Source organism: Capsella rubella, unplaced genomic scaffold, assembly GCF_000375325.1.
Source record: "Capsella rubella cultivar Monte Gargano unplaced genomic scaffold, Caprub1_0 scaffold_4, whole genome shotgun sequence".
Lineage (NCBI taxonomy): Eukaryota > Viridiplantae > Streptophyta > Magnoliopsida > Brassicales > Brassicaceae > Capsella > Capsella rubella.
In genome coordinates, this window is record NW_006238920.1 from 193524 (window position 1) to 219400 (window position 25877).

General features: G+C 33.9%; 6 protein-coding genes and 1 non-coding gene across 14 annotated transcripts; 3 read left to right on the forward strand and 4 right to left on the reverse strand.

Moving 5' to 3' along the window:
* Nucleotides 1–450: 450 nt before the first annotated feature.
* Nucleotides 451–3267, reverse strand: LOC17889614 (chaperone protein dnaJ 10). Of its 2 annotated transcripts, none has more exons than XM_006294271.2 (10): nucleotides 2849–3267; nucleotides 2478–2574; nucleotides 2286–2345; nucleotides 2049–2131; nucleotides 1787–1952; nucleotides 1564–1693; nucleotides 1280–1438; nucleotides 1015–1193; nucleotides 821–919; nucleotides 451–711 (listed from the first exon to the last, which is right to left on the reverse strand). In XM_006294271.2, the coding sequence occupies exons 2-10, from the start codon at nucleotides 2562–2564 to the stop codon at nucleotides 619–621; spliced, it is 1056 nt and encodes a 351-aa protein (XP_006294333.2). In that variant the 5' UTR covers nucleotides 2565–2574; nucleotides 2849–3267; the 3' UTR covers nucleotides 451–618. The 2 variants fall into 2 exon arrangements, with proteins under 2 accessions (XP_006294333.2, XP_006294332.2); XM_006294270.2 differs by having other exon boundaries at nucleotides 839–919; nucleotides 2849–3265.
* A 3319-nt stretch (nucleotides 3268–6586) lies between these two features.
* On the forward strand, nucleotides 6587–10409 carry LOC17888813 (phosphatidylinositol/phosphatidylcholine transfer protein SFH8). 2 transcript variants are annotated; one of them, XM_023784237.1, is made up of 11 exons: nucleotides 6587–6915; nucleotides 7326–7741; nucleotides 7831–8097; nucleotides 8194–8271; nucleotides 8369–8470; nucleotides 8553–8602; nucleotides 8723–8822; nucleotides 8924–9022; nucleotides 9116–9229; nucleotides 9367–9496; nucleotides 9673–10409. In XM_023784237.1, exons 1-11 carry the CDS (start codon nucleotides 6882–6884, stop codon nucleotides 10200–10202), a joined length of 1920 nt encoding a protein of 639 aa, XP_023640005.1. In that variant the 5' UTR covers nucleotides 6587–6881; the 3' UTR covers nucleotides 10203–10409. The 2 variants fall into 2 exon arrangements, with proteins under 2 accessions (XP_023640005.1, XP_006296430.1); XM_006296368.2 differs by having other exon boundaries at nucleotides 7338–7741.
* Nucleotides 10410–10536: 127 nt separating this feature from the next.
* Nucleotides 10537–11802, forward strand: LOC111830992. Its single transcript, XM_023784245.1, has 5 exons — nucleotides 10537–10912; nucleotides 11003–11067; nucleotides 11142–11202; nucleotides 11378–11524; nucleotides 11600–11802. Exons 1-5 carry the CDS (start codon nucleotides 10642–10644, stop codon nucleotides 11677–11679), a joined length of 624 nt encoding a protein of 207 aa, XP_023640013.1. The 5' UTR covers nucleotides 10537–10641; the 3' UTR covers nucleotides 11680–11802.
* Nucleotides 11803–11872: 70 nt separating this feature from the next.
* Nucleotides 11873–15569, reverse strand: LOC17888260 (phosphatidylinositol/phosphatidylcholine transfer protein SFH3). Of its 6 annotated transcripts, none has more exons than XM_023784240.1 (14): nucleotides 15431–15569; nucleotides 14854–14925; nucleotides 14406–14752; nucleotides 14048–14314; nucleotides 13868–13945; nucleotides 13665–13766; nucleotides 13530–13579; nucleotides 13345–13444; nucleotides 13172–13261; nucleotides 13058–13075; nucleotides 12848–12959; nucleotides 12321–12670; nucleotides 12160–12231; nucleotides 11873–12077 (listed from the first exon to the last, which is right to left on the reverse strand). In XM_023784240.1, the coding sequence occupies exons 2-14, from the start codon at nucleotides 14897–14899 to the stop codon at nucleotides 12063–12065; spliced, it is 1647 nt and encodes a 548-aa protein (XP_023640008.1). In that variant the 5' UTR covers nucleotides 14900–14925; nucleotides 15431–15569; the 3' UTR covers nucleotides 11873–12062. The 6 variants fall into 6 exon arrangements, with proteins under 6 accessions (XP_023640008.1, XP_023640009.1, XP_023640006.1 ...); XM_023784241.1 differs by having other exon boundaries at nucleotides 14854–14928; XM_023784238.1 differs by lacking the exon at nucleotides 15431–15569 and adding an exon at nucleotides 15268–15423.
* Nucleotides 15570–18901: 3332 nt separating this feature from the next.
* Nucleotides 18902–21429, forward strand: LOC17887860 (bifunctional dihydrofolate reductase-thymidylate synthase 2). Its single transcript, XM_006294051.2, has 10 exons — nucleotides 18902–19419; nucleotides 19634–19997; nucleotides 20097–20141; nucleotides 20243–20308; nucleotides 20406–20461; nucleotides 20533–20598; nucleotides 20677–20800; nucleotides 20938–21061; nucleotides 21140–21246; nucleotides 21340–21429. The coding sequence occupies exons 1-10, from the start codon at nucleotides 18998–19000 to the stop codon at nucleotides 21415–21417; spliced, it is 1452 nt and encodes a 483-aa protein (XP_006294113.1). The 5' UTR covers nucleotides 18902–18997; the 3' UTR covers nucleotides 21418–21429.
* Nucleotides 21430–21575: 146 nt separating this feature from the next.
* Nucleotides 21576–22638, reverse strand: LOC111830991. The gene has a single exon (XM_023784244.1). It carries the CDS (start codon nucleotides 22510–22512, stop codon nucleotides 21682–21684), a length of 831 nt encoding a protein of 276 aa, XP_023640012.1. The 5' UTR covers nucleotides 22513–22638; the 3' UTR covers nucleotides 21576–21681.
* Nucleotides 22639–25664: 3026 nt separating this feature from the next.
* On the reverse strand, nucleotides 25665–25748 carry TRNAY-GUA. Its single transcript is given in 2 exon segments — nucleotides 25665–25700; nucleotides 25712–25748. It is a non-coding gene; the product is annotated as a tRNA-Tyr (tRNA).
* Nucleotides 25749–25877: the final 129 nt, after the last annotated feature.

A 25877-nucleotide genomic window follows, 5' to 3' on the forward strand; every position in this document is an offset into this window, starting at 1 on the left:
CACATCATTTTCAAAGAGACTAATAAAAAAACGGAAGGGGGCGTCAACTTTAACGGAGCGGACGTCGGTAAAATTGGACGGTTTATTTTAAAACCAAGTTGGGTTGCCAAATTGAAAACATTATGATTTATAAAGGACTAGAATAGAAATCTAAAGTTTTCTTACGGAATACGTTTGGAAGGTTGTGATGAGATGAGACCAACGCGTAAAGATGAAAGGGGAATAAAAGAAAAGGCGACAACAACAACACGCCTTAATACTCTCTTTTGTTGTCGGTCAAGCCTAACAAAATCACACTATACTTCAAAGTTCCTAACGACAATATATATAAAAATTCAATATGTAGTTTTTGTATCTTTTTGCAAAAGTTGGTGGGGGTTTGATTGATGAGATTACCTAACAAACACTTAAAAGATCATTTCATTTCTAGGTTCGAATCTGACATATGAATGATGAAACAATATTGGAAAATACTAAAGAGGTATCACTTTGGTTTAACGAGTATTTGATGAGAATAACAAATGTATTCATCTACACAAACAAAATTTTCAATCTCTACAAAACTTGTGCAAAGTAAAAAAAGGGGAAATGCAACTTCATCATATTCAATTGGGAGTTTTAAGACGTTGCCTTTGAAGAACCTCCGGTGTCTTGTTTCACAGCGGGTTCGCGACGCAAGCTGCTTCCTCTCGTGTATGGCTTCTTAGCACCCTTATAAAGAGAAACAGAGAGATTTCACAATCTTTAATTATAAAATTGTAGGCTCCTAATATTGAATATAAAACCCGATGATCGTTTCTTTGTATGTTAAGTTACGAACCCTTTTGTTCTTGCTCACCTGGAAGATCGTTCCAAGTTTCTTCAATCCTATGGCACGAGCTCGAAGAACATTTTTAGAAACACTTGGATCTTTAAGCACCTTGTGACCAAGAGAGAGACAAATATGATCATTACTACAAAGAAATGGTCATATAATGTACTAATGTAGTATGATGAATCTTATTAGTATCTTACAGATTGGCAAACATGAGATAGAGTGGATTCGATGTCGAGAACATTGATTTGCCAAAGGGATTGAAGCAAAGCATCCATTTTAGCTTCAATTGCTTTCTGAATATGCTCCTCTTTGTTCTCTCCTTGGTGTTCATTCAACTTGTTCACTTCATCTTGCAACTGAAGTAACGACACCGCACCTACAAGATTGAAACAATGTCATCCAAAGTAAGTAACGATTTAGTTCAGTTAGAAAACCAAGAGTGTTTGGTTTTTTTTTTTATACCAGAAGCAGCCATCACTTGAGATTTCATATGGTGGCCTTTGTCACGCACCCATTCTGCTAAGAACGGTACTTTCATATATCGCTTGTCTTTACCGATTTCTTTAGCAGCTTTTCTTGTGTAAATGTAACCAATCGTATGCATCATTGCCTCTCCGAAACCTTAAATAGTCAAAGCAAGATTATGAAATCATTTTCAGTTTATGCAAAGTTAACACCTTTCTTGGTTTTAAAGAACCAAACGACTATCCTACACAGCTAAAATGCAAAAGGTTCTTTTTTTTTACCGGCAGAAGAAAGCCGCTTTGCCTCTTCGTTAGCCCATTCGATAAATTCATCGGTCCGTCCTTCCACAAACTGTTCAAGTTTGTTCTTCAATGCAGCGGCGAGCTTGTCTTCCCTTTCCTTTTGTAGAGCCTGCATACAATACAATGCCCACATATAAACATGGAGAAAAGTAACTAAACATCGCCGAGTTAAGTGTAAGTAGAACGGTAAAGACAGATGTACTTTGATCTTGTCTTGAAGCATTTGTTTTCTGATTTCAGGCTCATGTGATTCTAAGTCAGCTTCGATTGATGCCAAATAAGCAAGTGCAAGCTGGCCAACGTATTCTTCAAAGACTTCGCTTCCGAAAAGCATACCAAATACAGCTGCAGGATCGACCATTGCATCCCTGAAAAGCAAAATTTTTTTTATCAAGCTACAAGCACAAAACCAAAACCATATATGCAAAAGTAGTTGTAAACTGCAGAGAGGCCCAAAAACTTACTGCTGAACACCTTCTTTGCCATATTTGTCATAAGCTGCTCGCTTATCCGGATTGCTCAGAACCTGATATGCCTCACCTAAAACCTTTTCATTCATGAAAGCAACAAAAGACATGAAATAGTAGAGTCACCACCAGCAATTTTTGTTTGAAGATGTCCAGTAAACAATACATAAAGACCCTAAAAACAAACAGAACAGTAACCAATCTGACAAAACACCTTATAGTGTCTTGATTCACCTGAAAGTTTTTAGCAGCTTGAGGGTCTCCAGGGTTCTTGTCTGGATGAACTTTCCTTGCCTAAAGAGCAAAAGTACACCAAAATATCCAAACAAATCAAAATTTAACATTATCATAATCAAAAACACAAACAAACACTAAAAGCAGAGTTTTTTACTTTTTTAACACACACACACACAAAAAGGGACATACTTTTAAGTAGTAAGCCTTTTTAATCTCAGCATCTGAAGCATTAGTTTCGACGCCTAAGATCTCATAGTACTCGGTCTCTTTCACCATACCTTTTGCTCTGAACAAATGTGAACAAAAAAAAACACAAATCAAGACCAAGTTTTTTAAAATTTTGATCACAATATCAATGTATGCGGAAACGTTATTCACGATTTATTCCCCCATTTATTCTCGTGATCATTCCAAAAGAGAGAAATTTCGATTTCCAAATCTTATTACAAAAAAAAAACCCAGATTTTTGGGGATGAAGAACACAATTTTGGAGTGGCGAGATCTCATATGAATCTTAAGACAAAAGAAAAACATAAAGAGAAAAGGCAAAAGAATCTTACTGATCGTGCAGAAATGTAAATGGAGGAGGGCACAATATTATCTCGATTCTAGTTGGGGAAATTGTGAAAAGGTTTGGTCTTTTATATGAGGAAGAGACGAGTAAGCAAAGCAGATATACAACGATGCGCTTCTGTGCTGTTTCCTTGTAAATGAAAGGACCAGAGTTGTTTACCGTGTCCGTGACTAATGCACACGTGTCCGAGAATCTTCCGACCAAACCGGGATCAGGATCAAAATTCAAAACCACTACGCTGTGAGCCAATTACAAAAAGACGTATTTTTGCAAATTAAATATATATGTTTCGTTTACATATCTGAACTCTTGGATCGCTGGAACCCTAGTTTCTGCAAGCGTAAACCTTTAAGGCTACGAATCGAGATTCACTGAACTGTTTTTGTGATTTCCAGGTGATGTAAGTTTCATATTCTCTTCCTCACCGAAAAAGATTTGAACTTTTTTTGTTGTGTGGATTAGGATTATTTTGCTTAATATACATGTACGAGAAACCTCAAGCGTCCATGTGGTAAAAATAAAAAAAATGTTTACTTTGCTTAATATACATGTACATGTTGCGTTTGTGGCATGACTTCATTTCTAGGGACTGGATAGTCCGCATTTCGCATGTGTATAGGGAGGCTAATCGTCTAGCTGACGGGTTAACAAACTATGCTTTTTCTTTACCTTAGTTTTCAGTTTTTAGATATGGCTCTGGATTGTATTGAGTCGATTATTGAGGATGATGCTCGTGGAACTATGTTTCCTAGTCCCGGTCTTCTACCAAAAAAAATATACATGTACATGGTTTCTTTGATGTGTTATCACGAGTATTTCCATGGAGATGTGATTACAAGGACAGAACAAACATGGTGTGCGGAACAGAGTAAATCTCCTACTAATAACACAGACACGTACAGTTGTGGGTAGCGAGAAGACAGTTGTTTTGGTAAATACTGTGAGAGGAATAATCTGGAAGAGATAGAAATGTGCGGAGGGTCAAAGAGAGCTACATCAGAGAAAATTAGACCTTTTGTGTTTACTCCTAGCTCGACAGAAGAGATCATGTACACTGCAATTAACGTCTTACTATAATGCTGTAACCGACAATTTCTTGATCTATATCTGTTGTGTTTCTTGATCTCTTTCGTCGGGGTACTAGTAGAAAAAGAATTACTTGAAGTCCCTGTAACCTGCATTATTCTCAAGATGACATTGAGAAGTTCGATTCAGATGAAACCAAGAAAGTAGCAGAGTTAAAGCAGATTCGCCGGTTAGCTATCAGACCTAGTCACACAAGACTGCCGGATCACGTTGGTCAAAACAAGACCTTGAATTGTTTACGAGCTAGGTACATTGTTGAACCTTTAAGCCAATTGATGTTTTGTAAGAGTTTTGAAAAGCCAGCCGCAGTTATTTTTATGTGAAGAAGATTCCTCAGTTTCCGGCTTCTTTCTCCTCAGCAGATCATACTCGTTACCAGAACGTAATTAACAAGTTTCAAAAAGAGGCTGTTGAAGAACATGACAAGACAAAGCTGAAACTGAATGTGATCATTGGGCTTCCCCGATGATGAAGTTGAATTGGGCTTTCACGATGATGAGGTTGAATGTGATCATTGGGCTTCTTGTAAGAGTGATAACATAGGATTTAGCAAGACAAATTTCCATTTGTATTTAACTTTGAAATTTGCATGTAAAATGTGTATATCTATCTCCTTCACGGCAAAGTCATTTTGAATAAAAAAAAAAAAAAGAATAATAATACAGTGTTGTGTTGTTGAAATGATATAATAGCAATGATTGGTTATGAATTAAAATATCAACAAGAACGTACTAAACCAATCATATAACTTACTGATCATTGGATCGGCGAAGGTCGTCTGATCCCAAAGTCAATATTTCTTGCTGTTAGATTCACATTTAATGAACCGTCTCTAATTTTTTGTTTTGTTTTATTTTGAATTGTTGATGATGATTTTATACGTATAAAAATGTTTATATTTGTCAAAGTAAACAATAATATAAATTATAAATATTCTCAACTAGAATTGGGAATGCCTAACGACCGTTGACCCTGTCCTTTAATTGCTCCGTATTTATTTGAGAAAACAAAATTATTTGTATTTTTTTAATCTGTTATCAGTCCTCTGCTATCCGCCACGTGTTACGTAGGTCTACAGTACGGGCACTGATTTAAAATTTTCTTTTTGGCCCCTTATTTATCGGACATTTTACACTTTCCTGCCCAACTCATTCTATTTGTCAAATCTAACCCATGGCTCATTTTATTAAAAGAAGGTGTATAAAATATTAAAAAATCTCGCCCAGGTTTTTTATCAAATCCAAAAATATGGTTAATTTCATTCTAGTTTGATATCTTACCTTTTACAAATATGGTTTGTTTGAATCCAGCTTAAACATTTGGTTAAATTTTTTAGGAACAATTTTTTTTTTTTAACAAAAAGGAATTATATTAAGATTTAAGATTGTCAAGATACGTTTGATGCTGCAGCCATCTTGGTGGACAAACACCATTACAATAGTAATTCCTATCTAAGCAACCAAATTTCGCTAAAATTTTTTAGGAACAATATTTAGGCAAATGTTGGATAAAAAAACAAAAAGAAAAACATTTGGAATATATATAAATGATCCAAATTAAGTGGGGTCATAGTGTAAAGAATAATATTCTTTTCTCCACCTTCTCTTTTGTCGTCTCTTTTGATTTTTTTTTTCCAACAAAAAGAAACAAATTTAATACTATTTGTCGTTTAGTTGGCAGAATTCTCAGTTTGATTTTTTAATTAAATATTTACAATAAATTTTGTATTTATATTTTTGATAGGTTTTTACAGGTCTATTTGTCGATAGACCCGTTAAAGTTTAGTTTACCTACGCGCCATTAATGAGCGTCGGATCATACTCGGTTGACGATGACTACTAGACCAAACTATTTATCCACTTTATCGATTTCTCCCTATTTAATTTATTTAATTACTTTCATTTAATCTAAAATACACCCCAACATTATGTTAACTAAATTTTCTGATTATTCTAATTTTTTTCCTGATAAAATAATCAAAGTATCTCAAAAACTGAACCAAATTTTATTAAAATTTAACAATTTTTCTAATATTTTGGATAGTCAAAAAGAAATTCAACCCGAATGAAATTGAAACCCAAATTTAAAATATCTGAATAAAATCTAAAATCTTCTATCGATGTTTTCAGATTTATATTTGTAATTTGGGTAGTTACATTTTATCAAATCTACATCTACATATAATTAATATTTTTGGTATTTCATATATATATATTTGACCTTGGTTTGGTTTTAGTCTAGCTAACAACTTCAAGTATACAATTCTAGAATCTGTTTGGAGAGCACAAATTTCAGTTTTTTCTCTAGTTGGTTTTTGATTCGATTATTAGGCTTCTAATATTTTGGAACAGATGAAATATATATCACATTATTAACTATATAGTTTATAAAATAGTAATACGATATCATTAAAAATTTTGTTCAGTTCGATGATATAATTTGGAAATATCCCGTGATTTAATTTAGTTTTAGAAAACATTAAAATCATGTCACAAAAATACAACCACCGTCAATTTCTGGGTTAGATTGAAAGACAAAAAAAGTGTAGGGCTCGCATATAAAAACGAATGTAACAGTTGGGGTTTCATTAAATACAATTTCTTCTTCTTCTTCTTCTTCTATAAAACAAAAAACAAATATTAAAAAGAGAGAGAGAGGCCATTATAGGTAAGAAGAAGCTGAGAAAGTACCTTAGTGTTCGGTCCGAATTCAACTCCACTTTTGTCTCTCAATTTGTTTTCTCTTTCTCTCTCTCTCTCCCCTTCGATTTTTTTTTTGTTCGGCGATTTTTCTGGGTTTCTTGTAAATGTGAGCAATAGATAGATTCTCAATTAAAAGAAAAGTTTTTTTTTTCTTCTTTGCTGGTGCATTGATTCGTGGATCAGCCATCTTCTCAGAAAGATTTGGGGGAAAAGAATCAAAGGAATCACTCTATGTCAGGTCCACTTGATCGATTTGCAAGACCATGTAAGAGATCTCATCTTGTTTTTATTGTTTGAATCCTTTTTACTTCTTTCTCTGTATTCTGGGTTAGATTATTTCCTAGGGTTCACTGTAGCTTTAACTTCGAAACGAATGAACTCTGAGCTCTAATCTAAATAATGAGAATCGAAAAAATTGCGTCTTTTAGCTCTTTTTCTAGGGTTTACTGTAGCTTGAACTTCGAAATTATTGAACTTTGAGCTCTTCTGTAATAATGAGAATCGAAAATTTGTGTCTTTTGGCTTTGTCGTGTGTTCATTTTAGGTTCTTGAGCTGGAATTTTTTTGGACCTGTGGGAATTCACCTGTTTGCTTTAGATTCTTGAGTATGGTTTTGTTGAGCTAGATGAAATAGTTCTATAGATTACTTTTATGGGTCTCATCAAATCCAAACAGCTTTCACTACAGGTTTTGAGGGAATCTTGAGCAGTGATGAGAAAAAGGAAAGAAAGTCAGATTTTGAGAATTCTGAAGATGAGAGGAGAACTAGGATTGGTTCTTTGAAAAAGAAAGCCATTAATGCGTCTACCAAGTTCAAGCATTCTCTCAAGAAAAAGAGTGGAAGAAGAAAGAGTGATGGTCGAGTGAGTTCTGTCTCCATTGAAGATGTGAGGGATGTCGAGGAGCTACAAGCTGTTGATGCGTTTCGACAAGCGTTGTTAATGGACGAGTTGCTTCCCGATAGACACGATGACTATCACATGATGTTGAGGTTCTTGAAAGCGAGGAAATTCGATGTTGAGAAAGCAAAGCAAATGTGGGCTGATATGATTCAGTGGAGGAAGGAGTTTGGTACTGACACTATTATTCAGGTTTGTCAAGCTTTTAACTTCAAGATAGTGTTGCTGTTAGACCCTTGTTTTCGATTATGTTTTCTTAACGAGTTTCTTTGTCTCAACAGGATTTTGATTTCGAAGAGATTAATGAAGTTTTGAGACATTACCCACATGGTTATCACGGTGTTGACAAGGAAGGCAGGCCTATTTACATTGAAAGACTGGGGAAGGTTGATCCTAACAGACTCATGCAAGTTACAAGCATGGATCGTTATGTAAGATATCATGTAAAGGAGTTTGAGAGGTGCTTTATGATCAAGTTTCCTTCCTGTACAATTGCTGCAAAGAGGCATATTGACTCGAGTACAACTATTCTAGATGTTCAGGGAGTGGTAAGTATTTTCTACAACTCCTGATATTGTTATTCTCTTACTCCAGGATGTTGTGGAATGAGTTCTTTCCATATACTTATACATTTTAATATTCAGGGATTGAAAAACTTTACCAAGTCTGCTCGAGAGCTTATCACACGATTGCAAAAGATCGATGGGGACAATTATCCTGAGGTACTTGTTAATTGGAGCTTCTAATTCTTGATCTCCTGTGTGTTTCTGGGACTTCAGGTATCAAATGCTAATCGTGGCTTTGTGCTATTTCATGCAGACTCTCCACCAAATGTTTATTATCAATGCAGGGCCTGGATTTAGGCTACTCTGGAACACTGTGAAGAGCTTCCTAGACCCAAAAACATCTGCTAAAATTCATGTATGTGAGATCTAAGTTATTTGGTTATATCTCTATGAAGAGACTTGTCTTCAGTTATATGAACTATTTTATTGCTATGTAGGTCCTCGGATACAAGTATCTACCGAAATTGCTTGAAGTCATTGATGTCAAGTATGTGAACCTTGACTTTCTGATCCTTTTGTCCTTCTCTGGATTTTTGTTTGATATTTTTTTATCGAAAGCTGCACGGTTTGTTTGCTTATGTACAAATTGGTCTGCACATTTTTACAGTGAGTTGCCTGAGTTCTTGGGAGGTGCATGTACATGCGCAGACCAAGGTGGTTGCATGCTTTCTGATAAAGGACCTTGGAAAAACCCTGAAATTGTTAAGGTCATTTAATGGACTCATCTCTTCTTCTTTTTAAGGATTTTATATAAATCATCATACCAGGTTGGAATCTGAGACATTTGGTTTTCTTGACATTATTTCAGATGGTGCTTCATGGGGGAGCACATCGAGCAAGGCAGGTGGTGAAGGTTTTGAACAGCGAGGGGAAAGTCATAGCTTATGCAAAACCGTCATATCCATGGGTATGTTGTAGTGATTAAATCCTATTACTTACTCAACCTTTAACTTTTAGCTAGCCATATTTTGGCTAATTTCTGGCTGTATCATGAACACAGATAAAAGGAAGTGATACTTCCACTGCAGAGTCAGGATCTGACGCTGAAGATATCGGGTCTCCAAAGGCTATTAAAAGTTTCTCTCATCTCCGCTTGACACCTGTTCGCGAGGAGGTAAACTGTTTCCTCTATCTTCTAATTACCTGTCAGATTCTGGATTATGAAGATGTTTTGTAAGTTACAAATTGTATTTGGGGTTGGCATGTAAAACAATGTTTTTGTTTATCGGTTTTACTCTTGGGATTTTGCAGGCAAAGTTGGCTGGTGAAACAAGCTTGGCTGGTAGTTTTCCGGGCTATGATGAGTATGTACCAATGGTTGACAAAGCTGTCGACGCAACCTGGAAAGTGAAACCCGCTATCCAGAGAGTGGCCTCAAAAGGTTAGTCAGCTGTTATCTTCTTTATGTTAGGCTCCGGTTTAAAACCAAATACTGAAGGGAAAAGATGAAACTTTGTGAAAAACAAATCTTATAGTAGTTTGCATAGATTATATAAACAAAGTTTTTTTTCGATTTCTTAGTTGGTGATCTTAATTCTATCAATCTGTCTCCTTCAGGGGCTTTAATGTCTCCCACCCTTCCAAACGATCCTGAAGGCATCCGAGCTAAAGTGCTAGTAATGTTCATGGCATTCTTGATGGCGGTTTTCACATTCTTCCGCACAATATCTTACCGAGTGACCAATAAACTTCCAGCGACTACTACTTCCCCACCAGAAACCCAAGGAAACGCAATAGAACTTGGTTCTAATGGTGAAGGAGTAAAAGAGGAGTGTCGTCCTCCTTCTCCTGTACCAGACCTAACGGAAGCCGACCTCCTAAATTCTGTGACGAAGAAACTAACAGAGCTGGAAGGTAAAATCGGAACTCTCCAGTCAAAGCCTAATGAGATGCCATACGAGAAAGAAGAACTGTTAAACGCAGCAGTCTGCAGAGTAGACGCACTAGAAGCAGAGCTCATAGCTACCAAAAAGGCGCTTTACGAAGCATTGATGAGACAAGAAGAGCTACTTGCTTACATTGATCGTCAAGAAGAAGCTCAATTCCAAAAAATGAAGAAGAAGAAGAAACATCTCTTTTGCTTTTAAAGCACCAGGCATCCCTCAAAATATCTCTCCTTCACACCAAGTGTTTATTTTGCTCTTCTTTAAAGGTTAAAACAAAAACAATGCAAAACAAAGAGACTCTTCTATCTGATTCTGATGTTAAAAGCTACTAATATACAGAGAGCTCTGTTTCCTACTGTGATTATGAGCCTTCCATTATAATATCAATATGAAAACTTTATTTATATTTATAGTCTATCTAGTAAAATCTGTAACATTAATCTTGTTAATGCAAAACATAAAAAGTATCGAAATTATCATTAGTCAGGATTTGATTTTTTTTTTTATCCAGATACATGATATTGTGGCCACATATCCATATTCTCTGATTATCTAAAAAGTTTTTGTCCATTGAACCTTTCAAATATTTGTTGTTGTTCTAAGATCAATCAATTCCTCAAAACTTTTTTATGAAGAAAATATGGAGATAACAATATCCCAATTGTGCTCTCGAGTTAAGTTCTCATCATCATCATCATCATCACTGTTCTGTTTAAATGGAAACAGTAAGAGGAATCAAAATGGAGCTGTTTCAGTAAATTGCTTGAAAGAGATTAAGCAGATCAGTAATGTTAGCTTCATCGCAAAGAAACCGAGAAGTCACGCGCCGGTGGTGAATACAACACGCGCCTCCTCGGATGAGAATCAGTCCCCAACTTCCGGAGGAGAACGGTGGCTTCTCCAACCAGTTGGTCAGAAGCTTCTTTGGTTTCTTTCTTTAGTGTTTTGTTATATAAATCTTTTATGAGTCTTGAAAAGTCTTTAGTTCTGACAACTTATAGGGGATGGAGACACAAGACACATTGGTTACAAAGTGGCAATGCCTGCTCCTTTTGAGATCTCCTCTGTAAGAAAACTAAACTAAACCAAATCTTTTGATGAATTTTTCAAGAGCTCACTAAAATGGGGGGTTTTGAGCAGGGCCAAGTTACCATTGGACGTCTACCGGAAAAGGCTGACGTTGTGATTCCTGTGGCCACCGGTATGAATCAGCTTTTTATAGTTTTGGTTTCAGTTTAACACTTATAGTTTTACACAATGGTGGTACATATACAATACCTAAAGTTTGGTTTCTTATGTTGAGTTGTTTTTTTCATTTACTTATAGTTTTGGATGGATCTATTCTGTTAAGTCCTTAATAAGTATATCAACTGCAGTGTCAGGAGTCCATGCGACAATCAATACAAATGAAGACAACCTTCTTGTGACGGATATGAACAGCACAAACGGTACATTCATCGAAGACAGACGTCTGATCCCTGGTGTTGCTGCTCCTGCCTTTCCCGGAACCCGAATCACCTTTGGTACACCAATCTTTTCTTATATTTTATCTCTATGCGATGTATCAATCAATGAAATTCACTCTTTTGGGTTTGTAGGTGATACAAATCTAGCGATTTTCCGCGTTTTCAAGCTCCAAGATAGTGAAGAATCCACAGAGAAACCAACCACAGAGTAACATACAAAACCTGAAAACTGCTTCTGTTTGCTTTGCAATTTGACCGGAATTTGTAGAAAATTCTAAGTTGTTCTTACAACATTGTTGAATTGTGGGTATATATATGAATAATAACTTTATATATAATTTTTATAACATATATATATATATATTTTTGTTTTTAGTTCGTTACAAATTATGTGTGAAAGAATGGTGAGTGGTAAACATAAGCTTTCAGATATTTCCAGAGACAAACACCAAAACAACAGTTACAGAAAGCATATCTCCACATTTTTTACATCTTTAAATACTCTTCACGGTATGATATATTTATCTTTATATATAGCAACATGGATTTATATATTTCCAAGTTTCTTCAAAGTCTTGAGGCATCATCAAGTCTTTCAGAATCCAAAGAACTGCAAACAAAACAAAACGTAAAACTACAACTTGAATGAATCTTAAAAGAAGTGTGTTGTAATGAGTAGTTTAGTTTGTTACCTTCTTCTTCTTCTTCTTCTTCTCGATATAAGCCATTATCTCATGCTGTGTAGCCATGGCTTCGTCCAGTGTCTGATAGTTTTAACCAAACAATTGATTTATAGTCAAATTATGAAAGTAGTCTGAATAAGAAGATAGTTATGGAAGCTATTCAACCGTACCTTTTTAGTCTGAGCCAACTGAAGCTCAAGTTCGTCAACACGGCTGAGGGCGGCTGTGAGGATCTGTTCTTTCTCCGGAGAGAAGGACGCAGGCTGATTGTCCAAAGACCTACATTTCTCCTCCAGCTCTGCCATTCTCTTCACCATCGACATATACTCTTGGCTTGACACCATTGTAGTCTCTGCTTTCTCAGCTTCACCGCCGTAAATAGCCGCCTCAGTGAGCCTCCTTGGCATGTTCTTCGTTAGCCTCACCACGGTCATTAACCCCATCATCAACGACATCACCCCGCCGAACAAATATCCTTCTCCTCCCTTCCTCTGCGATGGCTTCACGGCAGAGTATATATCTGTTCCGGCAAAAACAAACATAAGTAATGAGTGGCATGTTTAGTTGAAGAGTGTAGCGGAATCACTTTTCAAAGACGTGAAATATGATGAATGGTAAAAGATAACAGAATCATGTTTTCAAAATATGTATACCAAAACACGGTTTAGTTAATAATCAATGTTTCTATGTAGTGTACCTTCAGGTTCTGGAAAGTTCGACTTGGGCAGATTTGCAGGCCAAGTAGAAGCATTGACAGTTTTCTCAACCAGTGGCATAAAATTCGGGTTCTCAGCATCCAACTTGTTCTTCTGCAAATATATGATTCTTCAATAAGTTAAACACAAAATCTAAAGAGAAAGAGAGAGAGCTAAAGAAATAACCTTTATAGACAATGAGAGAAACTTACCGCAAAGGAATCAGTTTGCTTCGAATTGTTTCAAGCAAAAAAATAAGAGAAAGGTTATATTTTAACTATGATTTGGAATTATAAAGTTAAAATCTTATTGATTTTTGTTTGTACCTTTGTTGTGTTCTCGTCCACTGAGATTGTCTTCTCTTCAATGTTTGACAATGTCTTCCTTGGGCACTTCCCTTCTCCGTTCTGAACCATCTGTATATAGTTTAAAATTCAGCTTCTCAGTTCTTTAAACTGTTATGGAAGGTTCTCTATTACTTTGTAACTTTGAAAGGTACCTTGAAGATGTCAGGATCGTTCCATGGACCTTTGTCTGAACGCATGCAGCCACCCTTGTCTGCGCAAGTGCAGTTACCTCCCAAGAACTCCGGAAGTTCACTATAAACAAAAAGATAACAGGTAATCTTCAGAATATGAATTTGCGGATAAAATGCAGAGTTATGGAGCTCTGTTTCTATCTTACTTGGAGTCGATAATCTCAAGCAGCTTGCTTTGGTATTTGTTGCCAAGAACCTGTACATGAAAACATGAGATTTCCGGACAATGATAGACCTTAAAGTTTGGATCTGTGCAGGGACACAAAATGAAAAAAGCTTACGTGAATCTTCGCGGTGGTCTTTGGGTCAAGGAAAGATTTCACAGTGCTCCACAGAAGCCTGAATCCAGAACCAGCGTTGATAATGAACATACGGTTCAATGTCTATATGATCCATAAACACACAAAAATTTAGTACTGTCTTGAGTTGATAGTGATAACTGATAACAAACAATGTCAAAATCATAAAGAAACATCATAGTAACCTCAGGATAGTTGTCGCTATCGATCTTCTGGATACGCTGAAGAAGATCCCTTGCAGCCTTACTGAAGCTCTTCAACCCCTAAAAATCCAGAAAAAAAAACCAACAAAATCATGCACTCATTCTCTCTCTTTCTTTGATTTAAAAACCAAAACAAATGTGGCAAGAGACTAGAGAGCATACCACGCCTTGCACATCCAAGATTGTAGTGCTCTGATCAATATGCTTCTTGGCAGCAATGGAACAAGCTGGTAATTTGATATTGAAAGTCTTCTCAAACTCTCTCACATGGTACTGCACATACCTATCGATCGTAGTGACTTGCATCAGTTTTGTGGCATCAACTTGGCCTAGCCTCTCAATGTAAACAGGCCTTCCCTCTTTGTCAACACCATGGTAACCTTGAGGATAGTACTTGAGAACTTCGTCAATTTCCTTGAAATCAAAGTCCTTTGAAAGAAGAAGAAAAAAAGAGTCAGACTTTCCATTAAAGGAGAAGGCAAAGAAAGAAGATGATCTTAAAATGTTTAATCTTTTTCACCTCCATGATTGTGTCAGCACCAAACTCTTTCCTCCAATGAATCATATCAGTCCACATTTGCTTTGCTTTCTCGATATCAAACTTCCTTGCCCTCAGAAACCTAAGCATCATGTGATGATCATCGTGTTTGGAAGGAAGAATCTCATCTAAGATAAGAGCCTGACGGAAAGCATCAACAGCTTGAAGCTCTTCAAGATCAATATCGTCAACAATAGAGACAGACATTACACGGCTGTTCCTTCGAGTTCTCTTGGTGAAAGAGTGTTTGAATTTGTTGGAAGCATTGATTGCTTTCTTCTTAAGGGAACAAAGCTTCGTCTTCTTTTCATCCTCTGAGCCATCACAATCTGCGAAACAAAAACCTCAAAATTTCAGAACCTTTGCTAAAAGATCTACCCTCCATTTTGCAGAAAACTTCATGAAGAAACAAACAAAGTTTCCTCCTTACCTAGCTTATTATGCCGATCCATATGAGCAGATAAGGTATCCGTCATGATTGTAGTCTGGATTTAAAGCTTTTCTGCTGTCACATACACAAACATAAATGAAACGTTAAGAAATCCACAGAATCCAATATGTGATTATGTTTGTTCCTTGGGAAACAATCAATCAATCACAAGGAAAGAAGAAGTCGTTCAGACATTTGATCAAACAGGTTTAGTGCATAATAATCATCTGAAACAATAATCATGGAAAAGAAGAAGAGAACCAAAACCCACATTTTTTATTTTATTGAATTGGGTATAAGAAACAGATGATAAAATCAATCAAGGAGGTTGGAAACAATCGGAAAAATCAAACATTTAACGAAAGGTAGAAAGAAATGAGAAAGAAAGGGTTCTTCTTGATTTCGTTTCTTTACCTATGAAGGGATCCAAAAAAGCTAAGGAAGAAGAGAGAAAGAGAGAGGTGTATATAATATCTTGATCTCTCTCAATCTCTTACCCCCCAAGAAAAGGACGGCTCCAGATTTAGAATGCGAGAAATCTCAGAGACCAAATCTAAGAAGAGAGAGAGAGAGAGACCTTGTTTTGAAACTCCAGAGAGAAGAGAGAGAGATTTAGCTTAATCCATTAAAAGGGTTATTGAAAAAGGTTTGACCTTTTTAAAGAGATGATGGAAGGAGTAACATTGTGGTGATTTGTAAGAGACAGAGAACAAAGAAAGAAAGAGAGAGAGAGAAAGCAAAGAAGAAGCCATTTTTATAGCGGAGAAGAAAGGCGCGTGCTTTTGCCGTTTTTCTGGTGAGATTTTTTTTTGTATTTTCAAGAGTTTTTTATTTTTTGGGCCGCTCTACAAAAGGAAAATACAAAAATTATTTTAATATTTACATCTTAGATTAAATTCCCCACATTTTTTAAAGTTAATTTCAAGGTTACAAACTTACAATACGTTAGTTAACTATGAAATAATAATCCTCTTTTCTACATCTAACTATAAACACTTATCAATACTTCACATTTGTAAATTGTAATCACGTTCAAACTCTTAATTAATATTAACCAGAAGTTACAAAAAAACCACTACAACACGTTAATTTTGTATTAATATAAAAATCAATATTTATTTTAAAATTTAGATTTATTATTTATTGTAAATTATAAAAACTGTTAAAAACAAATAGATTACATATAATTTACTTTAATCCAAACTAACGGAAATAATATTTTATTTTTATGTTAATGATAAATATTTTTAATGAATGAAATAACGGTGAAGAATTCTAATAGCATTGCTCTTGAAGTTTTCTGTATATTTGTCTCAGTTAATCTACATATTATTATTTGAAATTCGAACACATATATTTTATTTTGGTATAGAAAATTAATTAACCTTTAGTGAATTATTAAGTTAACAAAGCTTTTTAGAAAAAAAAAAAGCAGCATTTATTGAACAAAAAAAAAACTCTTTGATACCAAATGGATAAAAAGTTCAATCTAATAATGAAAATATTATTACAAAAGTAATTTAATAGTAAATAAATTATACATCTGCGTATAGGATTATAGCAAAAAAAAAAAAGTGTATACGAAAGAGAATCATGCTGTGTTTTTCTTTCTAACTATAGAAAATATAATTAATCATAATGAAGAGCTGGTTTGCCATACTTTGAAATTTAAAAAAAAAAAAAAAACTTTATAATTTCCGACAATATAATTATGAACGGCATGGCTAGATGTAATGGCTTGTTAATTCCCCAAAATAAATTTAAGCGAAATATGATCAAAATTAAACAGTTATCATTAATTAAACAAAATATTTTAAATATGTCAACAAACAAGCTATCATTTATTTCATCCAGCGAAAAAACAATAAAACCGTATTTATAAATTTTGATATATGGACCGACCGACCATCATCATTCATCATGAAGAAGCCCAAGCTTCCAGCTCCCATATCAATTGACTTTATATTATTCATATTAATGATAAATACCAATACTATATATTTTATTTTTCTTTAAATATTGTTTTTTTAAAGTAAAGCAACACTGTTGTCAAATAATACTCTACTAAATTGGAAAAAAGATCGTTCATTACACCAAATATAGAAGAATGCATGGTCACGCATGCCAAGTATCATATTGTATACTCAGCTACACGAACTAGATGTATTGCATGGCCACATGCATCAACTATACAACGTCATGTAGTCAACACCATAGATATGCATCAACTATACAACGTCATGTAGTCAACATCATAGACATAAAATTCTGGTACACCGGCCAATTGATTCTAACGTTGACCGGTATTGACTCCGCCGTTGACCGTTATTGACCAAAAAAATATTCCAAAATATTTAATATAATTTTATTTATACTGTTAAAAAAACTAAAAAGTATAATTATTTTTGAATTTTTTTATTATAAATCTAAATACTAAAATCTAAATTAAAACTAGAATAATTATGTGAATTAGTAAGGGAATTACTATTTTTATAATGTTAATAAAAACAATTAACTTATTATTTGATTTATTTAAATACAAAATCATCATAGCAATTTTCTTCCTAAGATTATATATTTTTTATATAAAAAACCATAAATAATTAAATTAAAAAACTATTTTTTATATATATATTCAATATCTAAACACTAGTTTTGTTTATATATTTAATGTATTCATTCTTATTATAATTAGTTATTTTTAAAATTTAGAGCTAAACTAATAGTAAAATAATTCAAGATATTATAATCTAAACTGAAACTCGAAAAATCTTATGAATTAGTAAGAGAATTGCTTATTTTCACATTGTCAATCAAAACCATTAATTTATTATGTGATTTACTTAAATACAAAAATCATTGTTACAATTTTCTTTCTAAGATTATAGTTTTTTAAAGTATACAAAATCATAAGAACTCATTATAAAATAATTACAATTTTTAGTTTTTTTAACACTATAAATAAAATTATATAAAAAAAAAATTTGAATATTTTTTTTGGTCAAAAATGGTCAACGCCGGAGTCAACACCGGTCAACGCCAGAATCAGTTGACCGGTATACCAGAATTTTATGTTTATAGTGTTGACTACATGACGTTGTATAGTTGATGCATGTGGCAATGCAATACATCTAGTTCGTGTAGCTGAGTATACAATATGATATTTGGCATGTGTGACCATGTATTTTTCTATAGTTGGTGTAGTGAGCCATTTTTTTTTCCTACTAAATTCTCAATTTCGATTATAAAAAAAATATCTAATGCAGGTCAACAACTACTACATTTTTATGCACTAAATCAAAATTAAATAACTTTACCTTACGTTATGAAATGTACTGTGTTTAATACAATTTGGGCCTACATTATGATCGATTATACTGGGCTAATATTTAATAAGTATAGTAATACAAATGGGCCTAATTATGGCCCATGTAAGTTATTCGCTGCGTTTTCATTTTCAAAGGCTACTTCCTCCTACTCTTCACGGCGGATTCCAATGGCTACGGCGGCGGAAAAAGTTAGTCCCCCGACATCGTCTACTTGTAGTAGGTAATAGTTCTCTCACTCGTTTTTAACGTGTGTTATATATTTTTTATTTTACCGGAAAAATAAAGTCATACCATATCAATAGAAGGAAATATAATGCATGACATCAACTTGAGTAACATCACACACGTGACTCCAATAAATATCCAATTAATATATGCATTAATGCATGTAAATCAACATTGAGTTGGATCCACCACTCCATAAAATTATTGTCACTTCTTTAATCTAATTAGAGTGAGATTTGGTCGACCATTTCCTACATAACTCAATTCTTTAATCTTGTATTAGTTGGAACTAGATTTGATTATCAATTTTATTTTGAAATTCTTTGTTTTGAGCTTTCTTCGAGGAAGGTCCATATTAGTGCTTCTTATTCAAGTCGTTGCCCTGTGTAATATATATATATATATATATAAACACACACAACCATCATTTTTGTTTTCTTCTTCTTCCTATGCGTTGACTATTTTAGTTTCTTCCCTCGATTCCCAGATTTTGATCTCATCTTTGCTAGATTCCAAGAAAGTCTCATTCCATTTTCTCAGTTGTTTTTATATCATCTCTGAAAAAAAGTTCATTTTATAAGTTTCAACATATGGCTACTGGTGAAGCACTGTGTAACAATGTCCAAAGCACAGTTTCAGTTACTAGAAGGAGTTACCAAGTCGTTATAGCAGCGACAAGAGACATGGGTCTTGGTATGGACATGAAACTTCCTTGGGATTTACCAATGGAATACGAATTTTTCCAAGGTGTTACAACTAAGACATCTGATCCCAAGAAGAGGAATGCGACTATAATGGGAAGAAAAACTTGGGATTCTACTCCTCTAGAGTTTCGTCCCCTTCTTGGTCGGCTCAACGTTGTTCTTACAAGTTCTAGCTGTCTCGACATTGGCGCCGATGACAATGTATTGGTGTGTAGTACCATGGAATCGGCTCTTGAACTTCTAGCCACGGCACCATATTCCTTGTCTATTGAGACGGTCTTTGTCATAGGAGGTGGCGAGTTGTTAAGGTTTTGCTTCATCTTCTTTCCACATGGTTAATTATTGTTAAAATTTGATTTTGGAAACTTGAGGTTTGATGTCTAGATGTGATTGAAAGTTCTTGTGGTGAGGCCTTCTTAATTAAGTTTGATGATTGAAGTTTGGTACTGTGAATGATTGTTGGACATTTGGTACAACATATTCAACAAAAACATTGGTTGATATGTTGTGGTTTCTCTATAGGAACTATATGAATGCACCAGACTGTGAAGCTATCCACCTAACAGAAATCGATATAAGTGTACCATGCGATGCATTTGCGCCGAGGGTGGATACTTCTCTATACCATCCGTGGTACTCATCATTTCCAAGAATGGAAAATGGAACTCGGTATAGTTTCAACACTTATGTCCGAAGAAAAAATCATATTTTTGGTTCCGGTGAAAAGAAAAGTGTTGTTGGTTCAGATTTCAAGCAGTACTACTCGTTCTTGCCTAAGATGGTTTTCGAAAGGCATGAGGAGTTTGGTTACTTGAATCTTGTTCAAAACATTATATCTACTGGAGACATGAATGACAATACTACTCTTTCTAAATTTGGATGTCAGGTGAGCTGAGTGTTAGTGTCTTTTTCCTTTAATTGAAGCAGCTTGTATGGTTGTAACTTACATGTGAGTTGCTTGTTTGCTGTTTCGGTTAATATACAGATGCGGTTCAATCTGCGCAAGACTTTCCCGCTACTCACAACCAAGGCATGTCTTCTCATCTTTAGTCACAACTTTTATCAAGGAAGCCACCTTTTGATTAATAGTGTGATTGATTCTTTTTGAATCTGGAATTTGTTGTCTTGCAGAAAGTATTCTGGCTAGGAGTCGTTGAGGAAACCCTACAACTCATCAGTGGTTCAACCAATCCCAAGGTAAAGCCAAAAGAGACCTTTGTGCTACTACACAACTAATGACAATATATGAAAATGCTCAAAATCCTTGTTTATATACCTCATAATGTTCTTTCAGGAAAAGGGAAATAATCATATATGGGATAGCGATGAGGCTAAAGAATATATTAACAGGCAAGCACATAATTGAGAATTTAGAAAGTAGTTGTACTGGAACCAGACTCACACTGATGTTTGTGTTGCAGTTTCAGAGAGAATGCTACAGAAGAAGAAGTAGACAACCCACTCCAGTGGAGAAATTCTGATTCTAGGTTTGTGATGTCCTCTTCTCTGGATGATGAGTGTTCATATGTTTTGCTTCTTTGACTGATTGGTTTTACATTTTCCAGCAAAGAGTTCAATCAGCTCTCTGATGTTATAAACAAGATAAAGAACAATCCTCATAAGCAAAAGATCATGCTTTCAACTTACAATCTGAAGTTGTCGGTATCTCCTTGTCAGACAGTTGCACAGGTTAGCTTGAGTTTCATCTGTTTTGTCTCATCTAATAACTTTGTTACATTTCCATTGCAAAATCATCTCAAAGTATTAAAGATATATAAAACTGAAAATGGTTTGGTTTGGTTTTGTTTTGGTTGTGTTTACACCAGTTCTATGTGGCAAATGGTGAGCTCTCCTGTCAAATCTACCAGAACTCAACCGAAGCAAGCCTCGAGATTCCTTTCAGTATCGCTGCATATTCGCTCTTGACATGCATCATTGCTCATGTTTGCGGTATGTATATATCAAACCTTGAGTCCAGACTTAAAATACATGCACCATTTTGCTCATGATTCTTGTGTTAATTAACAGACCTTGTAGCTGGTGACTTCATCCATGTGATTGGACAAGCCAATATTAACAAAACTCACGTCCAAAACATACAAAAACAGCTTCAAATCTCACCAATACCCTTCCCGGTCAGTACTATATTAACTTGTTCATATATACATATATTTATTACCTTGTTTTGTTTCATTTCATTAACTCAGATGTCTTAACGATAAAAACAGATTTTGAAAATCAACCCTCAGAAAAAGAAGATTGATGATAACTTTGAGGCTTCTGATTTGGAACTCCTGAAGATATGAACATACTTCACAAAGAGTGTTGTATTCATCATTGTTGATTTCTACTTGTTCATTCAATTTTGATTGTTATAACAAGAAAATTACAGAAAACTTATACTTGATATAATTTTTATAAGATGAACAAAATTATACAAAACAACATTTTATGCTAGGGCTTTGAAATATGTATGCCCGTTATATATATACAAACACACACAAAAACATATGTGGATGCTTTGCATAAACTAAAGTTTTTTTTTTCTTTTTTTTTAGTATTTTATATTTTTAGATAATACAAAACTCTTCATCCTTTTGGTTCCTCCTCTGTCTCGCAATGAAAGACTCGATCTTGTATCGTAGTTCATCATCGGATTCATATACATCAGCAAATCTTTCCGTCTCCGAGCGTTTCAGTTTCCCACAAGTACTCTTCTTTGATCCCTCGAGATTCTCCGACTGACTCCTTTCGTAACTCTTCATGGGACTTTCTTGATTTTGAGGAATGATTTGTTTGTGTCTCCTCACACTTATGTCCTTCGTCTCTGTCTCCTCCCCAATGTTCTGTTTTGAACTGTTCTCAGACCTTTTATGTTTCTCTATCTTATCTTCAGTGCTCTGTTTTTTCTTGTTCTCCAAAATGCTCTTTTTTGTTCTGCTCTGTCTCTTCTTATCTTCAATGCTCTGTTTTGCTCTGTTTTCTTCAATGCTCTGTTTTGCCACGACCTCTGCTCCACTATGTTTTTCTCTGCAGATCAGTTGGGTCTCTAAGTTTCGTACTCCTCTCGAGCTCTCCATAACAAACTCGTCGTAAAAATCGTTGCTATTCCTCCTTGCATCAGGTTCTTGATTCAAAAAGAAACCGCACTTGGCAACTATAACGATGACTATGGCATTCCCCAAGACGAAAGCAAGGTGACGGTTGATGAGAAAACCCGAAAAAACAGAGCCCTCGAAGGTGATGACTAGCTGGTAACAAAGCTTGGCTACTGTAACCATAACTACAGTTATCTCGATCACCCGGTAGAACAAATCTAAGAGCTTTAGAGACCGAGACTTCTTCACAACAACCTTCATCTTTCTTGGTTTATTAGCCTTCTGAGTACTTGGTGAATCCATTGGCTTTAAAGAGAATTGCTTAAAACAGTAGTCGCCTTTACCAAGATGTTGTAGATCGAACAAAGATGTTGTAGAGAAAGAAAAAAACAGAGGAGAGTGTGAGTAATGTTTTTCTCTTTGTTCTTGTGTTTGTGTTAGCTTGAGAAAATGTAACATTACAATGTAGAGTATTTATAAAGGGTCACTTATTAGTGCATTTGCTTTCTTTTTTTTTTTTTACAAGAACCATTTATTTTCTTTTTCTCAATTTAACTAAAGTTATTTTGTTCTTATATGCAAAAAAAAAAAAGTTAATTGATCTTTCACTCTTATTGAAAACCCATAAAATTCATAGTCTTCTTGCCTTAAGATTGTATTTATATGAAATTATGATATTTATGTAAAGATCAAATCATAATAGTTTCGTAATTTTTTGGCGAAAAAATTATTGATATGAGTTTGTGAATGCAACTCAAAATCATATAAACTTTAAAACAATATTTTGGACAAATATTAAGTTTAAAACACGCAGAAGCTCCTTCACTACTTAATAAGTAACTTTATAAAATAGAAAAAATTAGATAATGAGAAGCTAATGAGTTTAAACCTGAAAAAAAAATTACAAAAATAAATGTATGATTAATTTTTGTAGGTGATTCAAAATTTTGGTTAAGAGTGTTTATAGTATTCCAATCAAACAAGTAACATACTTACTTTCTTATAATATTATACTATTTGATCATAGAATTTAGAAAGTGTGCAGTTCCTAAAGGAGTTTGTTAGCTTTAAAAAGACATTATCACTTGTCAAACAATGCAACTAAGCTTCTAATGGTGGTTTTTCATATTTTTTTTCATTGAAGCCTAAATTCTTAAATTTCAATTTTATGTTGCACTAGTTGTAAAAACGTTATATTTTTTTCTTGAATATAATTTAACATTAAATTCAAAAAAAAAACAATGCAACATCAGAAGCTATTTATATACCTATAAGTTAAATGAAACTTTTCATCTAAATTAAGCAAATTCATAAATATTAACTCTTAGTAGTCATATACTCATATTATGAACAAAATTTATACTACTTGTCAAACAAAAAAAAAGGTTGCATATAAACAATATGAATATTATATAATTGTGTATACATGTGTGATATTAAAAAAAAAGGTTGCATATAAACAATATGAATATTATATAATTGTGTATACATGTGTGATATTTCTCACTAAGTTATAATTAGATTAGTAATGACATTTTCTGTTTCATTGGTAAATATAGTTTCATGCACTATCTTCATCCATTTGTAATTTATTTACTCGACTCACAAAGCAGCCCAACATTAGTTTTATATGACCACCATTTAATTTTTTTCTTGATTTTAAAAACAACATTGAATTAATCTCTTTAAATAATACGTATCACTATATCTAAATAAACTTTGTTGCAAAAAGTTTTATAGGACTTGAATGATTAGCGTACAAAGTATATATATAGTGCCAAATTATAATATCGCATATTAATGAAATTTATAAAAAAAAAACTATCTAATCCAAATCACTAATATATTTTTAATATACATTATATAGAAGGAAACCATTACTTCTTCACTAAGAGATTGAGAAATGGGTTACAATAGTTCCACAACTTCTCTTTTGTTTATGTGTGTGTTCCTCCTTTATGTCTTGTCTCTTTCAAACCAAAAAGAAAAGTATGTATATGTGGTTTCATTTCAATTTCAACTTCTGTTATTGGATACACTTTGAACAAAGTTTAAAAGACCCACTTCCTTTTTTTCTACTTCTTCAAAAGACATGTTCATAATAATTGCTCATGAGTGTAAACGTGTCACTCGATGCTTCTTCAATCAAACATTATATGCAAATTAGTATCTACTACGTGTTCTTAGACACTTATCCATAAACTGTTTACGACTTAGGTCATATAAGCAACCGAGAGATCCTGATTAATTTGAGTTTATAGTCAACTAAATGTTTTTGAACCTGAAGTTTACGGTTAAACTAAAACTTGAGTTTATAGCCAACTAAAGGCAGTTGCTCAAGGTTATGTGTATCATATTTGGCGTCAAAGAAATAATGTGTTGCACAACGATCTTCAGAGAATTTATCCCTCAACAATCTTCAAGACTATTGATCTACAAATTCGCAGCGATATTTTGGTAAGGCAACATAGAAAATGTTGGCGACCTCTAATGTTCTTCGGATTCGATAACACCAAAATTTGTGATCTTTGTAAACTTGTTTTTACATTGTGCCAAAGTTACTCTATATCTAGGTAATGTTTTATGTAATACTTTAACTTCATTTCTAAATTTTAATGATTTTTACAAATTTAGCAAAAAAAAAAAAATTACAGTTACTCACTTACTCATTTTTTGTTGTTGTGAAAACCGATCGATATTACAATCGATTTATATATGTATATATATATATATATATATATATATAACACTTAATGAATTAGAAATTGTATATACTTTTTGAGTTATTAATAATTTAATACAACTATTCTTTTTATATAGAACAATGATTGGACCTTATATATTAGGCACAAGAGAATACTTCTTTAATATACAAAATGTGACCTTTAAAATCCTTTTTTTTTTTTGACCTCATGACCTTTAAAATCTATGTACTGTTTTCTTTAAATCTATAATTAATTCGAACTAAGATTTATATATAGATTATGGAGCTTTACTGCATACCTAATGTACACTTACTCATGAATATCTAGTTGATTAAATATCTAGTTATTTCGTAGAAAACAATGTACTGTATCCTTAGCCTAAAACAAGAAACTATATACTCCATTATTTATTAACTAGTGTGACCCCTTTTATGGTGGCAAATCTATATAAAGAACCAGAATCTGAGTTTCATAATTTTATTACATGCATGGCTTTTTGTATATTCCTAATCTATGTATAATTAATTCTCAAGTTGATCGTAAAGATTAGTTTAAAATTTGTAGTGTACATCTTTTACATTCATTTTTATAACATTTATTTCATCCCTTCGTATGTGAGTGCATGCTGATTCCAGTGTCACTTTGCTCATCTTATTTATATAAAAAAAACTAAACTGTGTTTATATAAAAAAAGAAAAAAGAACTACCAAAAATAATTGACAAAAAATCTGACATTTCCTAAAAACAATATCCGACCTGCCGGAATCGAACCAGCGACCTAAAGATTACAGCAACTACTACAGTCTTCCGCTCTACCAACTGAGCTAAGGTCGGATTGCTAATGCGATGATTACGAAAATTATTAAGCATAACACAAAGTTGGGCCTCAGCCCAATTCGGCTCGACCAAAAACTTAATTGGGTTTATAAATATATAACATTAATGGGCTTTCTCGAGCCTTTT

Coding starts and splice junctions, on each gene's coding strand:
- LOC17889614 (XM_006294271.2), bottom strand. CDS start 2,564: ATGGTGAAAGAGACCGAGTACTATGAGATCTTAGGCGTCGAAACTAAT. Junction 2,132..2,285: donor AAGCTGCTAAAAACTTTCAG/GTGAATCAAGAC, acceptor ATGAATGAAAAG/GTTTTAGGTGAGGCATATCA. Junction 712..820: donor AGGTGAGCAAGAACAAAAGG/GTTCGTAACTTA, acceptor TCTCTTTATAAG/GGTGCTAAGAAGCCATACAC.
- LOC17888813 (XM_023784237.1), top strand. CDS start 6,882: ATGTCAGGTCCACTTGATCGATTTGCAAGACCAT. Junction 8,823..8,923: donor AAAACCCTGAAATTGTTAAG/GTCATTTAATGG, acceptor ACATTATTTCAG/ATGGTGCTTCATGGGGGAGC. Junction 9,230..9,366: donor TGACACCTGTTCGCGAGGAG/GTAAACTGTTTC, acceptor GGGATTTTGCAG/GCAAAGTTGGCTGGTGAAAC.
- LOC111830992 (XM_023784245.1), top strand. CDS start 10,642: ATGGAGATAACAATATCCCAATTGTGCTCTCGAGTTAAGTTCTCATCA. Junction 11,068..11,141: donor CTCCTTTTGAGATCTCCTCT/GTAAGAAAACTA, acceptor GGTTTTGAGCAG/GGCCAAGTTACCATTGGACG. Junction 11,203..11,377: donor TGTGATTCCTGTGGCCACCG/GTATGAATCAGC, acceptor TATCAACTGCAG/TGTCAGGAGTCCATGCGACA.
- LOC17888260 (XM_023784240.1), bottom strand. CDS start 14,899: ATGACGGATACCTTATCTGCTCATATGGATCGGCATAATAAGCTAG. Junction 13,946..14,047: donor TCTTGGATGTGCAAGGCGTG/GTATGCTCTCTA, acceptor CTGGATTTTTAG/GGGTTGAAGAGCTTCAGTAA. Junction 13,445..13,529: donor CTTGAGATTATCGACTCCAA/GTAAGATAGAAA, acceptor TTTTGTTTATAG/TGAACTTCCGGAGTTCTTGG.
- LOC17887860 (XM_006294051.2), top strand. CDS start 18,998: ATGGCTACTGGTGAAGCACTGTGTAACAATGTCCAAAGCACAGTTTCA. Junction 20,142..20,242: donor TCCCGCTACTCACAACCAAG/GCATGTCTTCTC, acceptor GTTGTCTTGCAG/AAAGTATTCTGGCTAGGAGT. Junction 20,599..20,676: donor TGGAGAAATTCTGATTCTAG/GTTTGTGATGTC, acceptor TACATTTTCCAG/CAAAGAGTTCAATCAGCTCT.
- LOC111830991 (XM_023784244.1), bottom strand. CDS start 22,512: ATGGATTCACCAAGTACTCAGAAGGCTAATAAACCAAGAAAGATGAAG.